At 37.4% G+C, this 23536-nt stretch overlaps 1 protein-coding gene across 16 annotated transcripts in view; it reads left to right on the top strand.

Moving 5' to 3' along the window:
• The window catches only part of PARG (poly(ADP-ribose) glycohydrolase), a 129717-nt gene that overhangs the window by 86071 nt on the left and 20110 nt on the right, over window positions 1-23536 (top strand). For all 16 annotated transcript variants that reach the window (XR_010159733.1, XR_010159730.1, XR_008537386.2 and 13 more), the window contains 4 exon segments: window positions 273-348; window positions 4480-4627; window positions 18271-18349; window positions 19847-19955. Coding sequence is in view for 11 of the 16 variants with exons in the window: in XM_063817542.1 (XP_063673612.1) it covers window positions 273-348; window positions 4480-4627; window positions 18271-18349; window positions 19847-19955 (412 nt within the window). In the remaining 5 variants the exon portion in view is untranslated.

The raw sequence follows: 23536 nt of genomic DNA, 5'->3' as shown, positions 1-23536 counted from the left end.
TTCAACTGTTTTAAAGAAGAAAAACTTTCATATTATTTAGAGGAAAATCAGGTTTCAAACTATGTTATCCAATTTTAATTTAAATATGTATATTTACATGTTTGAATAAAGGAGGATCAATACCAAGAATGTTAACAGTAGGCATCTGTTTCTGACTTTCGAGATTTGGGGTGGTTTCGGTTTTTGAATAGTTACCTATATTTTCACTTTTGTCCACAGTGAACAACTTGTCATTAAAATAATAAATAAGGGAATGTCTTTTTATATTGTAGATGTGAAAAACCCTTGACACGATTGCATGTCACTTACGAAGGTACCATAGAAGAAAATGGCCGAGGCATGCTACAGGTAGGTGAATCTTAGTAGTGTCTGTGTATGGTTAGGACTTTTTCTTGTCAAGCTTCTGACAGCAAAAGAAATTTGAAAAGCTGTTTATATGTCTCCTAAACTGATTTAATGCAAAGAAGCATGATAGCAGAATGAAGAAAAACACCAAACAGATCACTTTGACAGACTTGGTAATGTTGTTATTTGCCAGTGTATACTCTCTGTTTCTTATATATGCTTCTCTAAAAAGCCTTTGACAGAAAATCCCAAGATCTGGACAGCATCAGCCTCTTGGTTCAGACATTGATAGTAGGTTGACAGTGGAGGAAGTTCCCAGGGTATAGTCTTGACAGACTGTCACCAGGCATTTTTATTCTTTTTCCTTAAAGGCTCTTCTTGCTCTGCCCCAGTTGATGACCAGATGGAGATGTTTTTCTGCCACCAACAGCTTTGTTTAGGTTGAGGGGGCAGACATCTAAAACTGATTGATAAGAAAGGCCTCTCTCTCATATGTAACAGTTTCACGCACGTGAGCTAGCTGTTTGCTATGTCTTTTCCCTGTTAAAAGCAGGTAATTCTGGTCCACTTCTCAATCTTTGTTAATAATCTGTTACCGCCTTTACCTTTAAAAAGTATTTTTGGAGAAGGGGGTTAACAAAAGCCCCGTGTTTAAAATATAGTAATATCTAACCTAATCTTTTGATTTATAATGCTTCTTTAAAATTCACTAATAATGTTAGTGTTTTGTGTTCTTATCCCATTTATAAGAGCATTGTAAACTGAGTTTTCTTTGAAAGAAGCTTGTATACCATCTCATTTATACTGATAATAGTTTATTTTTCTTCTTAGATTCTTATTTGGTGCTTATATTGGTTCAGAATCTAAAGAAAGCAGTTGCCTGAAAATGGACTGATTTGTTTGAATAACTTAATGCTTACTATAAAATTTACGTCTAGTTATTATTTAAATGAAACTGAGATTCTTTTTTAAATGGCCTTTTATTTGGACATATTTGTAATTAAAATCTTCAAAGAGACAAACTATGTTTTATTCTAAATCACCTTCTCCCAGTGGTTATTTGAGCTTATAAACAAAAACAAAACATATTTAAATTTGCATTTACTCCTATACCTTTTTTCTGTTTAAAAAATAATCTTAAAATATGCTTAAACATTGGTTCAAATTAGTATCACTTTTTCCCCCACATTCCCCTCTTGATGAAGTTCTTTCCATCTTTAAAGTCTTGGATAAACTGAGAGATTCTTAATACACATGAACTAAACAAAGTTACTGCCAGTTAGCACCACAGGAATGCTGACCTTTCATTACAATACAATTCAACAAGGAATTATTTAACAACAATTAAGGTTGAGATCCTCCCCGCTTCCTTGGAATATATTATAGATGAAATGTGAGACCTCGGTAGATTAGAGAATACCGTAAGGGCTTCTTGCTATTAATTGTTCTCCCTACCCATGCCATGTCTCCGCAGGAGATCGGGGAATATTGTATTGCAATGCTACAGAGCTCCTTGTGTAGCATATAAATTACATTATGCTGAATGGCAACAACAACAAAACCTCTCTGAGGAGCTTTATCATTCCTGTCTTTTCATCAAGTTATAATTCAGAAGCTGAGTAATCTGAATGAGTAGCTTTAAAGTGACTTGGAAAATAACTGGCTAAAAATAAGGATGCATTCACATTCTTGTTTTCATGTACTGGAACAGGTTTCTCAACTGTTGTAGAGGGTCTTTATTGTTAAGAACTTTTTTAAGTAGTAAAACTTTGGTTTTCTAAAAGACTCTGGCATTTAGAGGCATACTGAGTTTAGTGTCTTTATTTCTGTGCACACCTTTCAAGTTAAAAATGTGGGCCTTTTATTCAAAGAGTAAACAATAACATACACATTGAATGTATTTCATCATCATTATCAAGTAGTACATAAGTTGGATAGAGCTTATCTTTTTATTTTTGTTATGTACCTTATTCCAGTAAAAATTAAGTTAGGCCAATCTTAAACCTCGTCTATTTCTCATTTGTAGTCACAATATCATTATACTTTTAGGCACTCAGCCAGTCTCTTAGTTCTCAAGTACAGTCCATTTTATTTCTTTACCGAGTTTCTTCTCTTTCCTTTACTTTACCACTTTCCTGTTTGAGGCCCTAGTAGTGCTTGTATAAACTATTTAGTACTCACCTAACCAGCCTTTTTACTTTTAGTTTTACAGTTTTCCATTTATTCTTTAAACTCCAGCCTGAATTATCTTCCTAAAACATAGGTCCAGGTGTTACTTGAATCTTTCCCAGAACCTTCAGAGGGAAATTGAGTAAAAATTCCCTAGACCTCAGACCACCTCATCACCAACTGTAAGCCTCCACCTACTCTACACTGCAGGCAAGCACAATGAATCTGTTTACCATTCCCCTCATACAGTGATTTACATTTGTTTTTTTTTTTGCCCTGTGTCCTTGTGCAGCTATGCCCTCAGCCTGCATGTCAGCTGCCACATCCCCTTGTAAAGCTTTCCTATCTTCCTCCCTTGCTCCAATTTTAGTTAATTGTATTATTAGAAAGTATCAAATACATAGTAACAAGCTCTTCAATAATCATCTTCTCATTCTGCTTATGCTCATTCTGACTGCCATCTAAATTGCAAATGCCGTGAGGCCAGGAACCATACATATCTTATTCATCTTTGTATCCAGTGATTCCCAGCACAATACTCAGTAAATATTTGTTGAATTGGACAGTTTAAGCCATGAATCACCTAGTGCCCATAGACCTCATATGTAGTAGGTAGCTAATTCTAATCAACAGACTGGTTTCACCAAAATTATTTTCCTATTTAAGCTAAAGAGTTACTCTGGTTTTTTAGCATTGGTTTTAGTACTCCAGAACACAAATCCAAATATATGATTCTGTCTGGTAGCTCAATTGAAGAACTCCTCAGTGGTATGTTTTAGTATTTTCTAAGTTCTTCTGTGGTAAAAGAAGACTGCTTCGCCTTCTATTAATTTCTGTCTTTTGACATATATTTTTACATATCAAACAATTCATACTATTGTTTTACTATTTTGTAAAATAGGCTTCAGATTGTCATTTAGTATCAGTTGCTTTAGAGAACACTGAAGTTTTAAGAAATCGTATATTTTAAAATAGTTTGAAAGAATATAAGCCTCATGGTATTTAGTAAATCCTGTTTTACTTGTGTGTATGACTATGTATATACACAAGTTGTGTGTGTGTGTGTGTGTGTGTGTGTGTGTGTGTGATCTAACTCCTCAGATAGTCTCACTAAGGAAAAGATGGTTGCTATTTCTTACATACTGCTTCATGAGGCTGGCATAGTGCTGAACACACTGGACAAACGGAAATAATGCCAGCAAGTTGAGTTTGCTTTCTCTGGAGGATTGTGTAATTCTTCTTTATTAGCAGGCATTTGGGGATCCCATCATACTACTCCACATAAAGCTTAAGAGTTCCCAACCTAACTGGAAATATTACTTTAATTGAATCTTTGTTGCTATACTGGGTTTTCTTTCTTCCTTTTTTCTTTGGTTATATTTTTAAAAAGTAGTTTGTAACGTTCATGTAGTTTGGGGTTTGGGGTTGAATTTAGAAGGACAAAAATTCGATCTCTTTATTCTTACAATAAAGTTGGAAAAGGTTACCCAAAAAGTTGATTACTAAACTTTTCAGTTCTTTAGGGCAAGTGTTTGGTTACCATATTACATAAGAAAAGTTTAATTATATTAAAGTCACGTGAAATACATAAAGGGAAGTTGAGTAGTGAATGGGGGAGAATGACTTTGAAACCTTCCCAGATAAAGACCTCCCTTGATTTGTGGCCCATGAGACACAAATAGGTTTATAAACAAGAGTCTGTATGATACATAATATTTTGCCTAAAAGCTCCATTTTCCAGATTGCTTCTCTGGTTCTGGGATCCAGAAAAATGTGCAGAGATGTTAACTGCAGTGAGGTGGAAAGAGCTTAAGCAACCAAAATCTGCCCTTCCTGGGAAGATTACTTATTTGGGGATTGATTTTCATGGGAGAGGAAAAGATGAGAGCTTAGAGACTATGTGCTTCTTGATCATATGTGTAGGTATTTTTGACCATTATTTAATATGCCACATTTCCCCAACAGGTGGATTTTGCAAATCGTTTTGTTGGAGGTGGTGTAACCAGTGCAGGACTTGTGCAAGAAGAAATCCGCTTTTTAATCAATCCTGAGTTGATTATTTCACGGCTCTTCACTGAGGTGCTGGATCACAATGAATGTCTAATTATCACAGGTTAGTTTTGGGAAGCCTGGAAAATGGGGTAGTCTTCCCCATCTGTGAATATCTGTCATGAAGACTAGAGACTACCCAGTATAGCTTTTCTCTTCCATGGGCATCAGTCCCAATATTTTTATCCATTAATTTATACTTAGTTTTTGAAATTATTACAGCCTTATTTTCCTAATCTTAAGTAAGACATCTTATTTTTACCTTTTCTTTCTTTCATGGCATCTTTATCTGAGGAACAGGGATTAAAAGCTATTCAGTTACCCCACAGTTTGAATTTTTTTTTTTTTTTGAGACAGAGTTTTGCTGTTGTTGCCCAGGCTGGAGTGCAATGGTGCAATCTCGGCTCACCGAAACCTCCGCCTCCCAGGTTCAAGCGATTCTCCTGCCTCAGCCTCCCGAGTAGCTGGGATTACAGGCATGCGTCACCACACCCGGCTAATTTTGTATTTTTAGTAGAGACAGGGTTTCTCCATATTGGTCTGGCTGGTCTCAAACTCCTGACCTCAGGTGATCCGCCCGCCTCGGCCTCCCAAAGTGCTGGGATTACAGGCGTGAGCCACCACACTTGGCAGTTTGAAATTTTATGACATAATAATGCTCTTAAGAAGAACATAGTGATATGCCTCTAGTATGTATTCTGTTGTAATTCTTCCATTTGAGAGTGATTTGTTTCTATTAAAAATAATTTTCAAGTGATTTCTTGTACTTTAGTATGAAGACATTGTGTAAATATAAGAAGCACAGGAACAGTATTTAGAGAAATCAGTAACCTTTTGTTTACCCTATTTTGAATCCTAAAAGAAAAAGTTCAGTTATCATGGCCAGGCACGATAGTTCATGCCTGTAATCCTAGCACTTTGGGAGGCCAAGGCAGACAGATGGCCTGAGGTCAGGAGTTCAAGACCAGCCTGGCCAACATGACGAAACCCTGTCTCTACTAAAAATACAAAAATTAGCCAGGCACGGTGGCGGGTGCCTGTAATCCCAGCTACTCAGGAGGCTGAGGCAGGATAATCACTTGAACCCGGGAGGCAGAGGTTGCAGTGAGCTGAGATCACGCCACTGTACTGCAGCCTGGGCGACAGAGCAAGACTCCATCTCAAAAAAAAAAAAGTCTGATTATCTTGGTGTTTCTTCTTGTTCTTCTTGATTTCTTTACGCTAATATGGGAGGAGGAGGGGGGAAATTTAGTCACTTGTATGCTTTAGGTCTGTTATAGAGATTTAATTTTTTTTTGTTTCTTCAGACTGAGATCACTATGTAACAGTATTTTCTTTGAATAAGCTATCAAGAAAAATGATGATTACCTCATATCTCTTAAGAAACTCTTAATCAGGCACCATATGTAAGTTGAGTCTTTTATTCAAGTACGTAAAAGAATATTCCCACATAAGTGCCGTTAATGCACCATGAGTTGCTGGTACTATTTTTTTTTCCTGAAAAAGTGGATTTTTTATTTCCATTTAGAATCTGTTACTGCTTGGAGATGAGTTTAGGGGTCTAAACACTCACCTGGGTTGTAGAATTTAGTTTATTGTTATTCCCAAAAATTATAATAGGAGAAAAACCATCCCCATGAGTTATATAAAATGTGTACCCAACCGCATTACCTCCAAAGACATACATGACAAAACCGACTCCAAAGTCTAATCTTGAAGCCACACTGTGCCTCAGATAGATTTGTAGACAACCTTCAGAAGAGTATATTTTCTTATGTTTTGCTTTTAAGATTCTCTTTGACTTTCAATGGTTTGAATATGGTGTGTCTACATGCAGATCTCTTTGACTTTATCCTACTTGAAGTTTTTTGAACCTCTCTAATGTTTGTTATATTTGGTAAATGTTGGGCCATTATTTCTTCAAATGTTTGTTCTTCCCCTTTCCTCATCTTCTGGGACTCCCAAATTACGTGTTTGTTGATTCACTTGATGTTCCACGGGTCTCAGAAGCTCTGTTTATTTTTCTTCATTCTTTATTCTTCTTGTTCCTGAGGCTCAGTCTCAATTGACCTGTCTTCAAGTTCACTAGTTGTTTTTTCTGCTTGCTCTAAACTGCTTTCAATCTCACTGGTGAATTTTTTATTTCAGTTATTGTACTTTTCAATTACAAATTTCTGTTTATTTTTTATAATTTCTATCCCTTTATTACTATTCTCTATTTGAGAGGCATCACTCTTATACTTTAGTTTTTTAGACATAGTTTTCTTTAGTTGTTTCAGTATATTTTAAATAGCTGATGTAAATTCTTTGTCTACTAAGTCCAACATCTGGGCTCCTCAGGGGCAGTTACTACTGACTGCTTTTTTTTTGAGTATGGGCCATACTTTCTCATTTCTTTCCATGTCTTCTAATTTTCATTTAAAACTGGACATTTAAAATAATGTAATGTGACCCTGGAAATCAGATTTTCTCTTTTCATCACAGTTCATCCTTCTTGCTGTTTTTTCAATGACTTTTCTAAACTAATTTTGTGATGTCTGTGTTCTTTCTGTGTGTGGCCAGTGAAGTCCCTGCTCGTTAGATTAGTAGTCAGCTAATGCTTGAACAGATTTCCTTAGATGCCTGAAACTAATAAGTCTCAACAAAGTCTAATAGTCTTTGTGGAAGGGCTGTATGTGCAGGTGCAGCCTACCTTCAACACTGCACTAAGCAGTTGATGCCTCTGCCTTAGCCTTCACTTCCTGTCAAGGTCAGGCAGAGGAGAGAGCTGAGGGCTTTCTCTAGTTTTTCCTGAGCATTCATATGTCCATGGGCATGCATGAGCCCTCTAGCTTCCTTCTTGTTTTAATATATTAGAACTTTTCAAAGCCCTTTGTGGACATTCTCATTCTTCAACTTTTCCTTTGAAGCTTTTGGTTAGCCTATTGTTTGCCCCAGCTGTTTGCCACCACCTCAAGAAGTTTCAGTGTTAAACAATCCCTGTAATTGTTTTCATCAAACCCTCAAAAGAATTATGCTTTTCCTACTGGCCAAGCTCCAAGTCCTGTAAAGACAGCCTTCTGAGCGGGGCCCTCCAGGGGACTACCAGACAGGTCAAATAATGACAGTTCTCTGAGAATTGGGCTTTGAAGGAGCTTCAGCTTTCTTTTGCCCCCTCTGATGGCTTCTGATTTTCACTGTGATTCAGGAAGGTTAGTTTTTAAGGCCGAGATGGAGCTTGGGAGAGTGGGATGGGAATAAGGCAAATAAAACACTGCAAAGTTTATTGTTTTTACCAAGATTCAGCTGGTTTTTCTTGAATAAGCACTCCCTGGATTGCTGCAAGCCTTTGGCTACTTTTCAGTTGATTCTCACAGTGCTCATCACAGTGTTCACATTGCTTTCATGGAGGAGAGAGTTTTCAGAGGTTTTTACTGCACCATTTTTTACTGATATCTTTTTATCTTTTGTAAGCACCCGTGGATAAAGGAGCTTTCAATGAGTTATTCTACATCATTTAGACATCCTATGTAAATTTTTATCCCTGTGATTCTGCTTTTTTGGTGAAGTAAGGCAAAAAATAAAAAATTGTAAATTGTCTGAGTTTATGTAGGAAATTAAGAGTGGAACTTCCGCAAAGGAATTTTTTTCCTGGACAGAGCCTCAGTCAGCCATTTGAAGTTAGTGACTTGGAGTACTGCATCCAGAATTCTGAGATTATGATCCAAATTATACTGAAATGGAAAGATAAACTCCTTTTGTACTCAATACTTCCTCAACTCACATTTTGGCCATCTGTCTGCATTTGTTAGTTATCATGGATGCACGTGGGAAGTATATAATTGGGCAAGGTGCTAGGGGAGATAAGATTGCAAGGAATTACAGAACAAAACAAAACTGGCATAAATCTATTGTTGAGCAACCAGCACTTTGGCTATTGGTCTCATACTATTGTAGGGAAGCTCTGCAGGTTTGGAATATGGCTGTCTTCATCATTTACGTACATCAAATAATACTTTAAAAGATTGTTATTCCGGCTGGGTGCAGTGGCTCACGCCTGTAATCCCAGCACTTTGGGAGGCTGAGGCAGGCGGATCATGAGGTCAGGAGATTGAGACCATCCTGGCTAACGTGGTGAAACCCCGTCTCTACTAAAAATACAAAAAAAATTAGCTGGGCCTGGTGGCAGGTGCCTGTAGTCCCAGCTACTTGGGAGGCTGAGGCAGGAGAATGGCGTGAACCCAGGAGGCGGAGCTTGCAGTGAGCCGAGATCGCACCACTGTGCTCCAGCCTGGGCAAAAGAGCGAGACTGTCTCAAAAAAAAAAAAATTTTTTTTCTAGCTGTTAAGGTAGATTTGGATTGAACACTGAGAACAAAATATCCCATCAGTTTTTAAGATGAATTTACATTCTTGAAATAAAAAACTTGGTAAAATGCATTTAAACTTAAAGCTAACTTGTTTCATTTGCTTAATTTCTCTAGAAAGTAGTAAGAACTGGGCTGGGCGAGGTGGCTCACCCCTGTAATCCCAGCACTTTGGGAGGCCGAGGCAGGGGGCATCACAAGGTCAGGAGATTGAGACCATCCTGGCTAACACGGTGAAACCCCGTCTCTACTAAAAATACAAAAAATTAGCCAGGCATGGTGGTGTGTGCCCGTAGTCCCAGCTACTCAGGAGGCTGAGGTGGGAGAATCTTTTGAACGTGGGAGGCAGAGGTTGCAGTGAGCCGGGATTGTGCCACTGCACTCCAGCCTGAGTGACAGAGTGAGACTCCGTCTCAAAAAAAAGAAAAAAAGAAGAAGAAGAAGAAAGTAGTCAGTACATTGTCATCCTCCATTAATGTTAATGTAAATAAAGGATGTCATTTTCCTTGGGAATAAAACAGGAATGTTAAAAGGAAAACATAAGAATATTTTCTTTTTTTAAAGATAATTTGTCCCCAGTCTAAAAAAGGATTCTAATCTCCTTTTACGTAATCTCTAAACGTTCCTGCAGCTATTGTAAAATGAATGGAAAATTGCAGATCCATGACTCACCTTCAGATCTGTAATTACCTCAGGCTAAGGACATATGGGGTGACTTTTAACTCAGCATTTTCCCCCACATCCACTTAACTTTATTATAGTGCCTCCTAATTAATATCTGTGATGTGATGTTACCTTAATGGAAATGGCCATTTCATCATCTATTTGATGTCTGGATTTCTGCCATCTCCCTCCTTAGGAGACTCTTAGCCATGCACTGCAATCTATCTGCCTGATCAATTCCGTTCCTTCAATGATGCATCCAGCTCAGTGAGCTAATGGCTGTGACTGTGCTGCCTGAATCTGTAGAAGAGTTTGAGAAATTGGAAATAAATTAAATTTATCATCATTGTGGGACATCTGGTTGGTATCATTATTTTAAAAGAATATGAAACAGGTCATGCAAACAGGCAAATACTTTTATACAGACAGTGTTATCCCTCTGTTTGTTGTGATCCTGCCTGGGGCAGCCATGAGTTAAAAACCTTTCAGTAAGTATAGATAGAGGGAAAGAGTTAAAATTCCAATCTTCCCATTTCTTCTTTTTTTGTCTTCTCTTACTTGTTTCTGTACAACATCCAGAAAATAGTTTCAATACTAAAGGGTGTTAAGTTTTCTGAGAGTTGTTTTTCTGCTTCTGTTTGGTGAGCACATAAACCAGGTGCCTAGACATGAAACCTACTGGGCAGAGTATTCCTGTATTTAACGTAAAACCTGCCTCTAGTGAATCAGATTATCCCAGACATCACAAATCTTTACATCTTTTCCGAATGTCAGCAGAGCTGATAGAAATGATAACAAGTAGACACCATTGCTTATAGTACTGGTGACATCTTCTAGAGTTAAAGTACTAGAGGTGCCTGTCAAGACACCAGCTTATTGGGAAAGGTCCAAATTCAGTTGGAGTTTTCCAAAAATGTTTGGAAATTAAACGTTTTTATGCTTGTCTTTTCTAAGTTTTTAATAATCATTAGAATTAAAAGCAAGAGTTTTGTATTTACTGCATAATCACTACTGTTTGAGTGATGCTAATAAAATTTGGGTAAAATGGTGTTTATATAAACCTGCTTTCCAAGGGAACAATCCATTGGTAAGTAGAATTTTTTTTAATCTCCGAATGTTTTTTCCCATGATCGTTACAAACTCTTATTCCTAATAAGGGAAAATAACCATGTTTCTTACTACTAAATCTAAAAAATCATGAAGAGGTCATGAACTCCTCCTAAGATTTTAATGGATTCCTTCTAGTTTTTTCCTTAAGTGAAGGTCTTTGACTGTGAAGTCTTAAAGGCCCATCCCTAGTGAGAGCTATCACAAAGGTCATTCAGTCTTCTGTCTCAGTAGCTGTTACCAGTTTACCTTTATATTTTCATCATAGTTCATTAATTTAAATTCTAAACAAGTTAAGGGCATTCACTTTTTTCGAAGGAGACAGTTGGCATGTTAAAAGGTGTCTACTTAGAAAACCCAGGGTTTAACTTGTTTAGTACAAAAGTGTTTGTATGTGTATTTTTTATTTCCCATGAAGGAGGGAAGGAAGTAAATCTAACCTTGTTCCTCTCAGAGAAGAACACTGAAACTATATTAACATGAAGTAGAAACATGATAATTGATATTTTATATTTTTCAGCCACTTTCTTTTAAAAAGACAGAACAAGTATTTGTTTTCCGAGTTAACAGATCAGAATAGGCAGTTTGTCTTTTTATGAAAAGGAAACACGAGGCTTGTCTACCGCTAGGCAGAAAACAGAAAAGAAGGAGTAGTCCTTGCTGTCTTGGTTCCTATCAGGCAAGTAGACCAGGTTGCTTTTCACCCTCGAGTAAATAGAATCACGTATCTGTGGTTTCTCTACCCCCTTAAAAAATTTATTTCTAATGACACCTGTACTGATGGCTTTGTGGGTTTGAATGAATTTTTTACTTGTCTTATTTAGTTTCCCAAGGAATTCTATGATGTAAACAAAATAAGAATTATTAAGAACCCTGAATTTCAGATGATGGAATGATGTCCAGTGAGGTTTGGTTATCTAAGGTCACCTAGCTAGTGAAGATCCACTTTGAGTTTCTCACGTTTCCTAATCTCAGTGCAGTGCTCTTTTTACCATACCATGCATTTATTGTAGATGTGAATTTTTAGTATGCGTCAGTTATGTAGTGCCTTCGGATTATTTCTGGACTCATTGTTTTAATCATCAGTTAAATTTCTTTGGCTCATTAATTATTATGTTTATTCGGCAAGTTCTTACTCAACTGCTTTTATATTCTTGCATTACAAGATGCCAATGTAGATAAAAATATTATTTATTTTTTCTTTTTTTAGACACAGGATCTCTGTCACCCAGGCTAGGGTACAGTGGCACAATCATAGCTCACTGTTACCTCAAATTCCTGAGCTCAAGGGATCCTCCCACCTCAAACTCCTGAGTAGCAGGAACTGCAGGCTCACACCACTGCACCCACCTAACTTTTTTTTTTAATTTTCAGTGGAGACGAGGTCTCATTCTGTTGCCCAGGCTGGTCTCAAACTCCTGGGCTCAGGCAGTCCTCCTGCCTCGGCCTCTCAAAGTGCTGGGCTTACAGGCATGAGCCAACACACCCCGCCTATAATTTATAATCCCTGCCCTTGAGGAGCTGAGAGTCTAGTGAGGGAGTCAGATTCCATTTCTTAAGACAGATTTATTGAGGTATAATTGACATAAAATAAACTATTTGTTTAAAGTATACAATTATGTAAGTTTGGACATATGACTACACCCATGAAGCTATCTTTTGTCTAAGTTTTCATTGTTTTTTGTTTTAATTGAGTTTTGAAAGCTTTATATATTTTGGATATAAATCCTTTATCAGATATTTCTAGCATGTCTTTTCATTCTCTTCACAGTGACTTTTGAAGCACAGAAGTTTTAAGTTTTGAAGTAAGCTTATTAATGTGTTGTTTTCTTTCTTCCTGTTTTGGTTGCTATAGCTTTATAATAAGTCTTAAAATCAGGTAGTATGGGTCCTTCAACTTTTTTCTCCTTCAGAGTCGTTTTGCCAAGTTTTAGAGTCAGTATTTCAATGTTTACCAAAACAGCTTGCTGAATTTTGAGAATGCTTTGAATCTGTAGATCTGTTTGGGGAGAATTGACTTTTTTTTTTGAGACGAAGTTTCGCTCTTGTTGCCCAGGATGGAGTGCAATGGTGTGATCTCAGCTTACCGCAACCTCTGCCTCCCAGGTTCAAGCGATTCTCCTGCCTCAGCCTCCCTAGTAGCTGGGATTACAGGCATGTGCCACTATGCCCGGCTAATTTTGTATTTTTAGTAGAGACGGGGTTTCTCCATGTTGGTCAGGCTGCTCGCGAACTCCCGACCTCAGGTGATCCGCCCACCTCGGAATTGACATCTTAACAATGTTTTGTCTTTGACACATGTCTAGGATATATGTCTCTGTTTATTCATGTCAGTTTTACTCACTAGTATTTTATATTAGTATTTTATGGTTTTCATTGTATAATTCTTCCCCATTTTGTCAGATTTATCCGTAAGTATTTCGTAATTTTGTTGCTGTTGTAAGTTTTTAAAATTTCTGTTTATAATTATTCATTGCTACTATGTGGAAATGCAATTGATTTTCAGATTACAATTCAATATGTTAAGTGCTCTACCAATGTTATGTGCAAAATACCCTGGGAGCATGGAGGAAGAACAATCAACCCTACTTATGGTGTCAAGGAATGCTTCATAAAAGAAATAACATAAATTTTCTAGTTATTTTCTTGATTTTTAGCATGAATATCTTGTCCAAAATTCTAGATAAATGTCTAATAATTAAAATACAAATTATTTTTAGAACTAGTATATTAAATAATAGACTGGAAACTCTAGTATTGAGTTTAAATCTTGGAACTTTTGATTCTGGAAATTTTTAATCATATATGAAAATAGAGTATTTTCATAGCTTTATTTATATTATGTGGTTTTTATTGTGTGTTTTTCTGTTTGTTTTGAGACAGAGTCTCACTCTGTCACCAGGCTGGAGTGCAGTGGCGCAATCTCAGCTTACTGCAACCTCCACCCTCCAGGTTCAAGTGAGTCCCCTGCCTCAGCCTCCTGAGTAGCTGGGACTACAGGTGCACGCCACCACGCCCAGCTAATTTTTGTATTTTTAGTAGAGATGGGGTTTCACCACGTTGGCCACGATGGTCTCGATCTCTTGACCTTGTGATCTGCCCGCCTCGACCTCCCAAAGCGCTGGGATTACAGGCATGAGCCACCCCGCCTGGCCTTATATTACGTGTTTTTATGTGTATGTATATGAAATTTCAGACTTACAGAAAAGTTGCAGGTATAATACATGGAATTTCCATATACTCTTTACTCAGATTCACAGAAAAGTTGTAAGAATAATACATGGAATTTCCATATACTCTTTACTCAGATTCACCAGTTTATATTTTTGTCCCATCTACTTCATCATTTTCTCTATTTTCTTTTCTTGAATTGTCTAGGAATATGTTGGAGATACTGTGCCCTTTTATCCCTAAATACTTTGTTGTATATTTCCTAAGAACTAGGACATTGTCTTACATCAGCACAGCACAGTTAGTTATCAAAATCAGGAAATTTAATTTGATACAGTACTGTTAGTTAATCTATATTATAATATAATTTTGTTATTCCAATTATGACCTTTGTAGCTTTCTTTCCAGTCTTCAATTAGTCCAGGCTCATACCTTGGTATTCTTTAAACTGGAACCATTTCTCAGCCTTTCCTTGTGTTTGTTCACTTTGATATTTCTAAAGTGGATAGGCTAGTTATTTTGTAGATTGTCCTTCTTGTGTTTGCCCACTGCTTCTTCCTAATTAGGTTCAGGTTATTCATTTCGGTAGGAATCCCACTGAAGTGATACTGTGTTCTATTTAGTATATCTTTTGAAGAGACGTGTGATAGCAGTTTGTCCCAATATTTGTGACACCAGTGTAATGACTTGGTTAAGTTGGGTTGACCAGGTTCCTCCACTGTCAGGTTATACTTTTTCATTCTGTAATTAATGTATCACTATATATTTTATATACTTTGAAACTGTAAACATCTTGTCCTCATCAAACCTTCACCTACTAATTTTAGCAGTCATTGCTAATTTTTTAAACTCCCATTCTTTCTACATTTAGTAGTTGGCATTCTACTATAAGGAAGGATTTTCCCTTTTTCCTTATTTGTGTATACTTATTTATTAATATTTATTATTTATTAATATATATGCAAGTATAGACACTTGCATTCTTATTGTATTCAGTGGATTATGATCCATTGCTATTTTCTGTTTGGTGCTAAATTGTCCCATATTCCATCAGTGGGAATGCCTTCAAGTTAACTATTGTGTGCCTTTGACATGTGCCCATCATTCTTTAATGCACTTTCTTCTTTGAGCATCTCCATCTTTTTAGCACAAAAAGATGTTGTAGGCTCATCTTGTATATTCCCTTATTCCCTGCACCAGCTCTGGAATCAGCCATTTCTGCAGGTGGTCCTGGATTTTAGTTAGTTTTGGAAGCCAAGATTTGAACTAGAACATATATGTTACACACACACACACACATATACAACTGTGAATTTATATTGATACCTCCCATTCTTAACCAGCATCACAGCCTATATTATAGTCTTTCCCCTTTTCCATAATTGGAACTCTCTTCCCCAACAATGAAGAATGTGGCTCCCAATATCTTCAATTTTTCTCATTTGTTTAAGCCTAATATATACAAAAGGTGATTTCAGAACTTCTAAACCATGCCACTGCAAAAAGTAAACCTATTAAAAAGAGTTCATTATTTGTTTACAGTTCTTTTATTTTTGAAGTAAAATTTACACACATTGAAGTATACAATGTTAAGTGGATAATATGGTGAGTTTTGGCAAATAGATATGCTTTTATATCCCACACCCCTATCAAGACATTAAAAAAAAAAACATGTCTATCACCTCAGAAAATTCCCTTGAGCCCTTTTCTGGTCAGTCCCCAACCCCAGAAACAACCATAATTTTTATTCTTTTCATTGTAAATTACTTTTTTCTTTTTTTTAGAATGTCATGTAAATACATGTCATACACACTTCTGTATCTTGCTTCTTTTGCTTAGTGTAATGTGAGATCTATCTATGTTTTTTAATGTGTCAGTGGTTCTATCCCTTTTATTACTAAGGAGTATTCCTTTGTGTGATCGTGGCAAATGTTTTGTTAATTTTTTATCAATAGTTAGATTGTTTCCACCTTTAGTTTTGTGATAGTCTTTTTTTTTTAATGTCAACTTAGCTAGGCTACAGCCCCCAGTTATTCTGTCAAACACTAATTCGGGTATTGCTGTGAAAGTATTTTATAGATGTGATCAAAGTCTACAAGTAAAGGAGTTAATCTTATTGCATTCAATAAGCATTATTTTTTTCCTTTGAGATAAAGTCTCACCCTGTTGCCCAGGCTGGAGTGCAGTGATGTGACCTTGGCTCACTGCAACCTCTGCCTCCTGGGTTCAAGTGATGCCCCTGCCTCTGCCTCCCAAGTAGCTGGGATTATAGGTGCCTGCCACCATGTTCAGCTAATTTTTGTATTTTTAGTAGGGACAGGGTTTCACCATGTTGGCTAGGCTGGTCTCGAACTACTGACCTCGAGTGATCTCCCCACCTCGGCCTCCCAAAATGCTGGGATTACAGGCATGAGCCACTGTGCTTAGCCACATTCAATACAATTTGCATTAAGTAAGCGATAATCTGAGTGGGCCTGATTCAGTTGGGTGGAAGGCCTTAAGAGCAGAGCTGAGGCTTCTCTGAAGAGGAAATTCATTCTGTGCACTGCCACTTCACCCATGCCTGAGAATTCCAGTGCACCCTTTGGACCTGACTAGTCAGCTCCACAATTGTGTAGGCCAATTTTTGGCAATAAATCTCTTCATATATATGTCCTCCTGGTTCCATTTCTCTGGTTGAGCAATGACTGATACAAATCTATTGTAAGGAAACCTGCTATGAACATTGTTCTTTGCAGTTTTTGTGAGCACACATTTTCAGTATTTGTTTAGTAGATATCTAGGAATGGAAATTGTAGGTCAAAGGTTACATGTATGTTTAATTTTACAAGGGATTGCCAAACTCTTTTCCAAAGTTATTACACCAATTTATGTTCTACCAGCAATATATAATGAGATTTCCACTTGTTTTCCATCCTCGTCAACATTTAGTGTTGTCATTCTTTTTTATTCTTTTGTATTTTAGCTTCTCTTTTGAGTGTATGGTGGTTTCTCACTGTGATTTTTTTTTATTTGCATTTCTCTGATGACTAATAATGTTGAGCAATATTTTATGTGGTTGTTAGCCAGTTGTCTATCTTCCTGTGTGAAGTTTATATTCAGGTCTTCTGTCCATTTTTCTAAATTGGGTTGTGTTTTTATTGCAGACATGTAGGAGTTCGTCACATATTCTGAACACAAGTCCTTTGTCAGATATTTGATTTGCAAATATTTTTTCTCCAGTCTTGTCTAAACATTTTCCTGAAGGTGTTTTTCATTGCTTGTTCGTTTGTTTTTTGTTTTTGTTTTTGTTTTGAGATGGAGTCTTGCTCTGTCACCCAGGCTGGAGGGCAGTGGCATGATCTCAGTTCAATGCAACCTCCGCCTCCCAGGTCTCCATTTAAGTTTTCTTTTTTTTTCTAGTGTCTTTTTTTTTTTTTTTTTTTTTTTTTGAGATGGAGTCTTGCTCTGTGGCCCAGGCTGGAGTGAAGTGACACAATCTCCACTCACTGCAACCTCTGCCTCCCAGGTTCAAGCGATTCTCCTGCCTCAGCCTCCTGAGTAGCTGGGATTACAGGCACACGCCACAATGCCCAGCTAATTTTTGTATTTTTATTAGAGACGGAGCTTCACCATGTTGGCCAAGCTGGTCTCGAACTTCTGACCTCAGGTGATCCACCAGCCTCGGACTCCCAAAGCGCTAGGATTACAGGCGTGAGCCACTGCGCCTGGCCAGTAGTGTCTTCTTTGTTGTTATATTTACTCCTAGGTATTTTATGGTTTTTGACATTATGGGTAATGGATTTTTAAAAAATGTTTATTTTCCCATTGTTTGTTGCTAGTACACAGACATACCCTTGATCTAAGTTTACTTATATGCTTTTTCTTTATTTTAATTTCCCCTTTCTTTTCTTTTCTTTTTTTTCTTTTGAGACTGAATCTCGCTCTGTCTCCCATGCTGGAGTGCAGTGGCACACTCTTGGCTCACTGCAACCTCCGCCTCCCAGGTTCAAGCAGTTCTCCTGCCTCAGCCCCCCTAGTAGCTGGGATTAAAGGCACACACCACCACGCCTGGCTAATTTTTACATTTTTAGCAGAGGTGGGGTTTCACCATGTTGGCCAGGCTGGTCTTGAACTTCTGACTTTAGGTAATCCACCCGCCTCTGGGATTACAGGCATGAGCCACTGCGCCTGGCCTCTCTCTTTAGTTCAGTGATTCCTTAGGATTTGCTATGTAAACAATCATGATATCTACAAATAGGGACAGTTTGACTTATTTTTTTACATTCTTTATGCCTTTTTGTTTATTTTCTTGCCTTATTGCACTGGCTGGAGAGACCTTCAGTACAGTGCTAAACAGAAGTTATTCTTGCCATGTTATGAAAGGTGGAATGTTTTTGCCATCAAGTGTGAAGTTAATAGTGACAGATTGTTTGTTTCAGGTACTGAGCAGTACAGTGAATACACAGGCTATGCTGAGACATATCGTTGGTCCCGGAGCCACGAAGATGGGAGTGAAAGGTGAGTCTGTTTCTGTCTTCAGTATTCCATGGCTAAAAGCAAAGGAATTTGGGCTTGACCCTCACACACTCTCATTCTGTCTACTTGTATTTCAGCAAGTGAACTTAAAAAGAAAAAAGAAAAGAAATCAGCATTACAGGTTCATTGGCATTGAAAACACTATTACCATCTTCCTGTACCAAAGGGAAGAACAGAGAAGATAAAACCAAAAGTCTAAAGCAAAGACAAAGAGGGGCAGAATTCTCTACAGTTCTTTACCTCTGAGCTACAATCAGAAACCGTGGAGGTTAAATTCCATGTTTAAATCTGAGTAGAATAGGTTCTAATTAGAGCTTAAAGCCTTTGACCAACTTATTAAGTTATCTTTAATTTTTCTGTGAAATTAGGTGGAGGAAACCTATGTTGCGACAGTTGACCTAATGCCACAAACCAGTTGATGGCAGAACCTGCGGTGTGCTTTGCTGCTTCTGTCTCCTATATCTTCTTGAAATATAGTCTTCTACTTTGACATTCTTACTTCCAGTTAACCAGAGATAAAATTTTGCAGAAATGCTACCTGAAAGCTTGTGGGGTTTTTTGTTTTGTTTTGTTTTGTTTGTTATTTGATGAGAAAACCATTGTGGCAGAAAGAATCAGCTCTTGCCCACGTGCCACAAATTTATTCCTCATAATGTCTCAAGTCCATCCTCTGCTTTCTTCCTATTTTGTTTAAAATATATGGTTGCAACAAACATCTATGTAGATGTTTATTCTACATTATTTACAATTATTTACAAACCAGCATGAAGATTTCTATTGTTGGTTTTCAGTTTGAAAAGTTGCTTGGCACAGCAATATATGCAAGTTTATAAAGAGATTAAATATTTGGGATTTTACATGTTTCCAAAATTATCATCTCAACCAGTCCTTTCTATTTCCACAGGCAACATGGTATTGTCTGCTTTGATGTCTTTGTTATTTTAAAAATAGTTTCTCACAGTCAGCAATTGAGCACAGTAGGTAGAATGCTGCACTGAATTATTTCACATTTTTGTAACACTTCTTAGGATTATTTCCTGGACAGTATATAGTGATGTTACAACCCCAGTGATTTAAAGCAGATCTCTCAAAGCAAAGGAGGAATGAGCTTTTCTCAGGATGCAAGTGGCATGTCCTTAGTATTAGAGGAAAACAAAGAACTAGATTCCTTTTGTTTGCCCCCAAATCCTTTAACCTCTGAGACTTACTATAAATGATTTACCTGTTTACACTATGTCATTGTGTTGTCTCTGGGTAATTTTTCATTTTACTTTTTAAAGCCTGACAGTGCACACTGTATATGCCTCAATCTAAAAATAAAGGGTGTTTCCTTTCCTTTCCTTTTGCTCAGACCTGCAGACACTGGTTTGTTTTTAATATTTTAACAGAGCTAAAGTCTTGGCAACCTGACCCCTGAGAGGATTTTATTTGAGCGACTACCTGTTCCTTATCTTTTCTCCCCTTTCCATCCTGTCCCAGGGACGACTGGCAGCGGCGCTGCACTGAGATCGTTGCCATTGATGCTCTTCACTTCAGACGCTACCTCGATCAGTTTGTGCCTGAGAAAATGAGACGCGAGCTGAACAAGGCCAGTAACCTTATTTCTTAGTTCATCTGGCAGCTGTCATCTATTTACTGCCATTTTATTAATGCTGAAATTAATGCTTTCTGGTAATTATTGCAGTGTCAGTATGTCTGCCCACAGCTCTCCTGATTTAATGGCTCTGTCAGCTTGTACAAGATGTACTTTCCATTTTGTAATTGTTTGATTCGCAGCTAAGGTTGCCAGATAGGCTGTTGCTTAGTTTTAAACCCCACACATGCATTTATCTCATCAAGTACCTTAGCTGCTATGGGACATTATCAATGTAAAACCATATAGAAACAAATGAGCTCTGAAAATTTTTTTCTCAGACCTGCTTAATGACATTTTCTCTACAAAGTATGCTATCAGGGTTAAAACAGAAAAACTGAAAAAGCCAAATCAAATGTTGTTCTATTTTAGGTAAGATTTATGATGGTATCTATTATTTTCTGTAATACTTAGTGCCGCCTACTATATTCATTTTTTTCTTTTTTATTACAGAAATATAAAAATGAACCATACCTGTTGTTCAAATTTTCAGTATTGGCAACCATAATAAATAAACTCTGTTACACAATAGAGAGCTGATTCTGTTCTCTGGATTTTGGGCTTTCCCAAAACAGCAGAGATTTTCTTTTTAGTTCCTCGAATTATTCACTCAGCAGAGATTTTCTTTTTTTTCTTTTTTTGAGATGGAGTTTCGCTTTTGTGGCCCAGGCTGGAGTGCAATGGCATGATCTTGGCTCAATGCAACCTCCGCCTCCCAGGTTCAAGCGATTCTCCTGCCTCAGCCTCCCAAGTAACTGAGATTACAAGCGCCTGCCACCACGCCCAGCTAATTTTTATATTTTTAGTAGAGATGGGGTTTCACCATGTTGGCCAGGCTGGTCTCGAACTCCTGACCTCAGGCGATCCTGCCCGCCATAGCCTCCCAAAGTATTGGGATTACAGGCGTGAGCCACTGTGCCCAGCCTAGAGATTTTCTTTAGTTCCACAAATTATTCACACAGCCAAGAAGACTGACCCAATTCTGAAAATCATTCTTTCACTCCCATGAGTAGGATTTAGTTATAAGATTATTAGGATAATGAGGCTTGTGGTTTTTACATGGCTATACATGGTGTGCCAGTTCCTACACAGACTTCTGAGAATAATAACAGTGATCTAGACAGACTTTTACTACACTTACAACTTAGTAGATATTTTGAACATAATTAAGTATCTTATATCCTGATCTATTTGGGAGAATCTAATTTATTGTTGAACATGTTCTCGTATGTATAATTTTTTAAATTATTTTAATGTTTAGAGTTCTCAAATTTTATAAAATGTTTGAAGAATAATGCACTGTTTTTTAAAGTTGAACTTATGTAACAGATGTCATTTATTTAAAAATGAAAATAAAAAGTAATCCCTCAGAAAAGCTATCCAGAAAGACCGGCCTTTGGTGTATCAACAGTTCTAAAGTTCTCTCCTACCTGACTCTGAAAGTCAGAGATTTGCCTGTACTGAAGATTTTTTTTTGTTGTGTTTTTTTGTTTTTTTGTTTTTTTTTGAAGCAGGGTCTTTGTTGCCTAGGCTGGAGTGCAGTGGCATGTGCGATCACAGCTCACTGCAGACTCTCAACCTCTCTGGGCTCAGGTGATCCTCCCATCTCAGCCTCCTGAGTAGCTAGGAGTACAGGTGTGCACCACCACACCTGGCTAATTTTTCTTTTTTAGATACACTGGGTTTCACCATATTGCCCAGGCCAATTTCAAACTCCTGGGCTCAAGCGATCTCCTCCCCGTCGGCCTCCCAAAGTGCTGGGATTATAAGCATGAGCCACAATGCCCTGCCTGAAAAGTATCTTTTACTAGTAATTGGATACATTTTAAATGTAAGCCTATTTTCACTGTTCCAAACTCTTGCCTTAAAGCAGTTGTCCCCAGTACCATGATGTTTTTAGGATAGAGCATATCGAGTAGAATAAGATTTGTCTTTAAATTTTCATGAGGTGCTACTTACCTAAACACGTATATGTGAATTTGTCACACGGTCAAGAGGACATTTATGTAAGCAGTAGGTTGTTGGAGAGAAATATGGAAAAGGAAAGTAGAACCAAAATGTGTTTAGCCACAGTTAATACATGAATACAAACTGAAAGCTTCACTATTTTATGAATGAACTGTATACTCCCTCATATACTTTTCTATGAGAACTAGATCATTCACTTTTAGAAGTTATCCTCAATTATGATCTTTTAAGAAGGTAACTTTGGGCATAAGTCTTTTTTAAAATTGCCAGGTCCAGTTGATTCTCTCTGCACTTACTTGTGTATCACCAACCTTCAGTTTGCCCATCCTCAAAGACACCAGAAATTTAAAAGATATATGTGAATAGGTTAAGTTAGTTGTAAATATTGGCAACATGGAAGAACATTTATTTATAGAATATAGAGTCTTAATGAGGGGCGTTTTATACAAAGAATGAGTCTTCAAGTAACCTGGCAACAGGAGTTTTATTTCATTAGGAGTTGGCGGCAGTCAGTCACACTGCCTTATGGAAGTGTCTCAAAAATATTTTGTTAAATGACTTGACTGATAATTAAATAACTTTTTTTTTTTTTTTTGAGACGGAATTTCACTCGTTGCCCTGGCTGGAGTACAATGGTGTGGTCTCAGTTCACTGCAACTTCCACCTCCCGGGTACAAGTGATTCTCCTGCTTCAGCCTCCCAAGTAGCTGGGACCAGAGGCACACACCACCACGCCAGGCTAATTTTTGTATTTTTAATGGAGATGGAGTTTCATCATGTTGGCCAGTTTTGTCTCCAACTCCTGACCTCAGGTGATCTGCCCATCTCGGCCTCCCAAAATGCTGGGATTACAGGCATGAGCCACCACGCCTGGCCTAAATAACTTCTTAGACAATGTTAATTTAGGTTTTTGAGGTAAATATTTTAGAAGTTACATAAGTACATTATCTTAAGTCACTCAATATGTCACAAAATGTTATATATTTCCTAAATATTCTTCAAGTGCTCAATAAAGCCTAGTAAGTTGAGTGTCAAATCAAGTTTGGGACAGATGAAGCCATGTGAAGCAGATGGGTTAATTTTTAATGTATAGTGATGCAGTTCTACATTCATTTTCAACCTGCAATTATTCATGTCAATACGCAATAAAGTCTAATTTATAATTCATAAAAGATTCTTTTCAGTCAAATGCAGGTGGAGTTTTTTTTTCAAATTATACAGATAACAATAGTAAGAGTAATTCTTGCCATTAAATGATTGTTTACTCTCTATGAGGCATTCTACTTAGTGCTTTAAATGCAGTGTCTGATTTAGTCCTAACCACTCAGGGAGGCATAACTATTTTTCTTGTCTCTCATTTAGAGACAGTGAGTTCACTTCTTAGGAAGTTGAGTAATTTGTCGCAGGCCAGGTCACATAGCTGTCCACTGACCAAACCAGGGCTCAAATTCAGGCTCCCCTGACTTCAAATCTTTTTTTTTTTTTTTTTTTGAGACGGAGTTTCACTCTTGGTGCCCAGGCTGGAGTGCAATGGCATGATCTCGGCTCATTGCAACCTCCACCTCCCG

Source organism: Pan troglodytes, chromosome 8 (assembly GCF_028858775.2).
Source record: "Pan troglodytes isolate AG18354 chromosome 8, NHGRI_mPanTro3-v2.0_pri, whole genome shotgun sequence".
In the NCBI taxonomy this organism is placed as follows: Eukaryota; Metazoa; Chordata; class Mammalia; order Primates; family Hominidae; genus Pan; species Pan troglodytes.
This window is presented reverse-complemented; position numbering and strand designations above follow the sequence as displayed.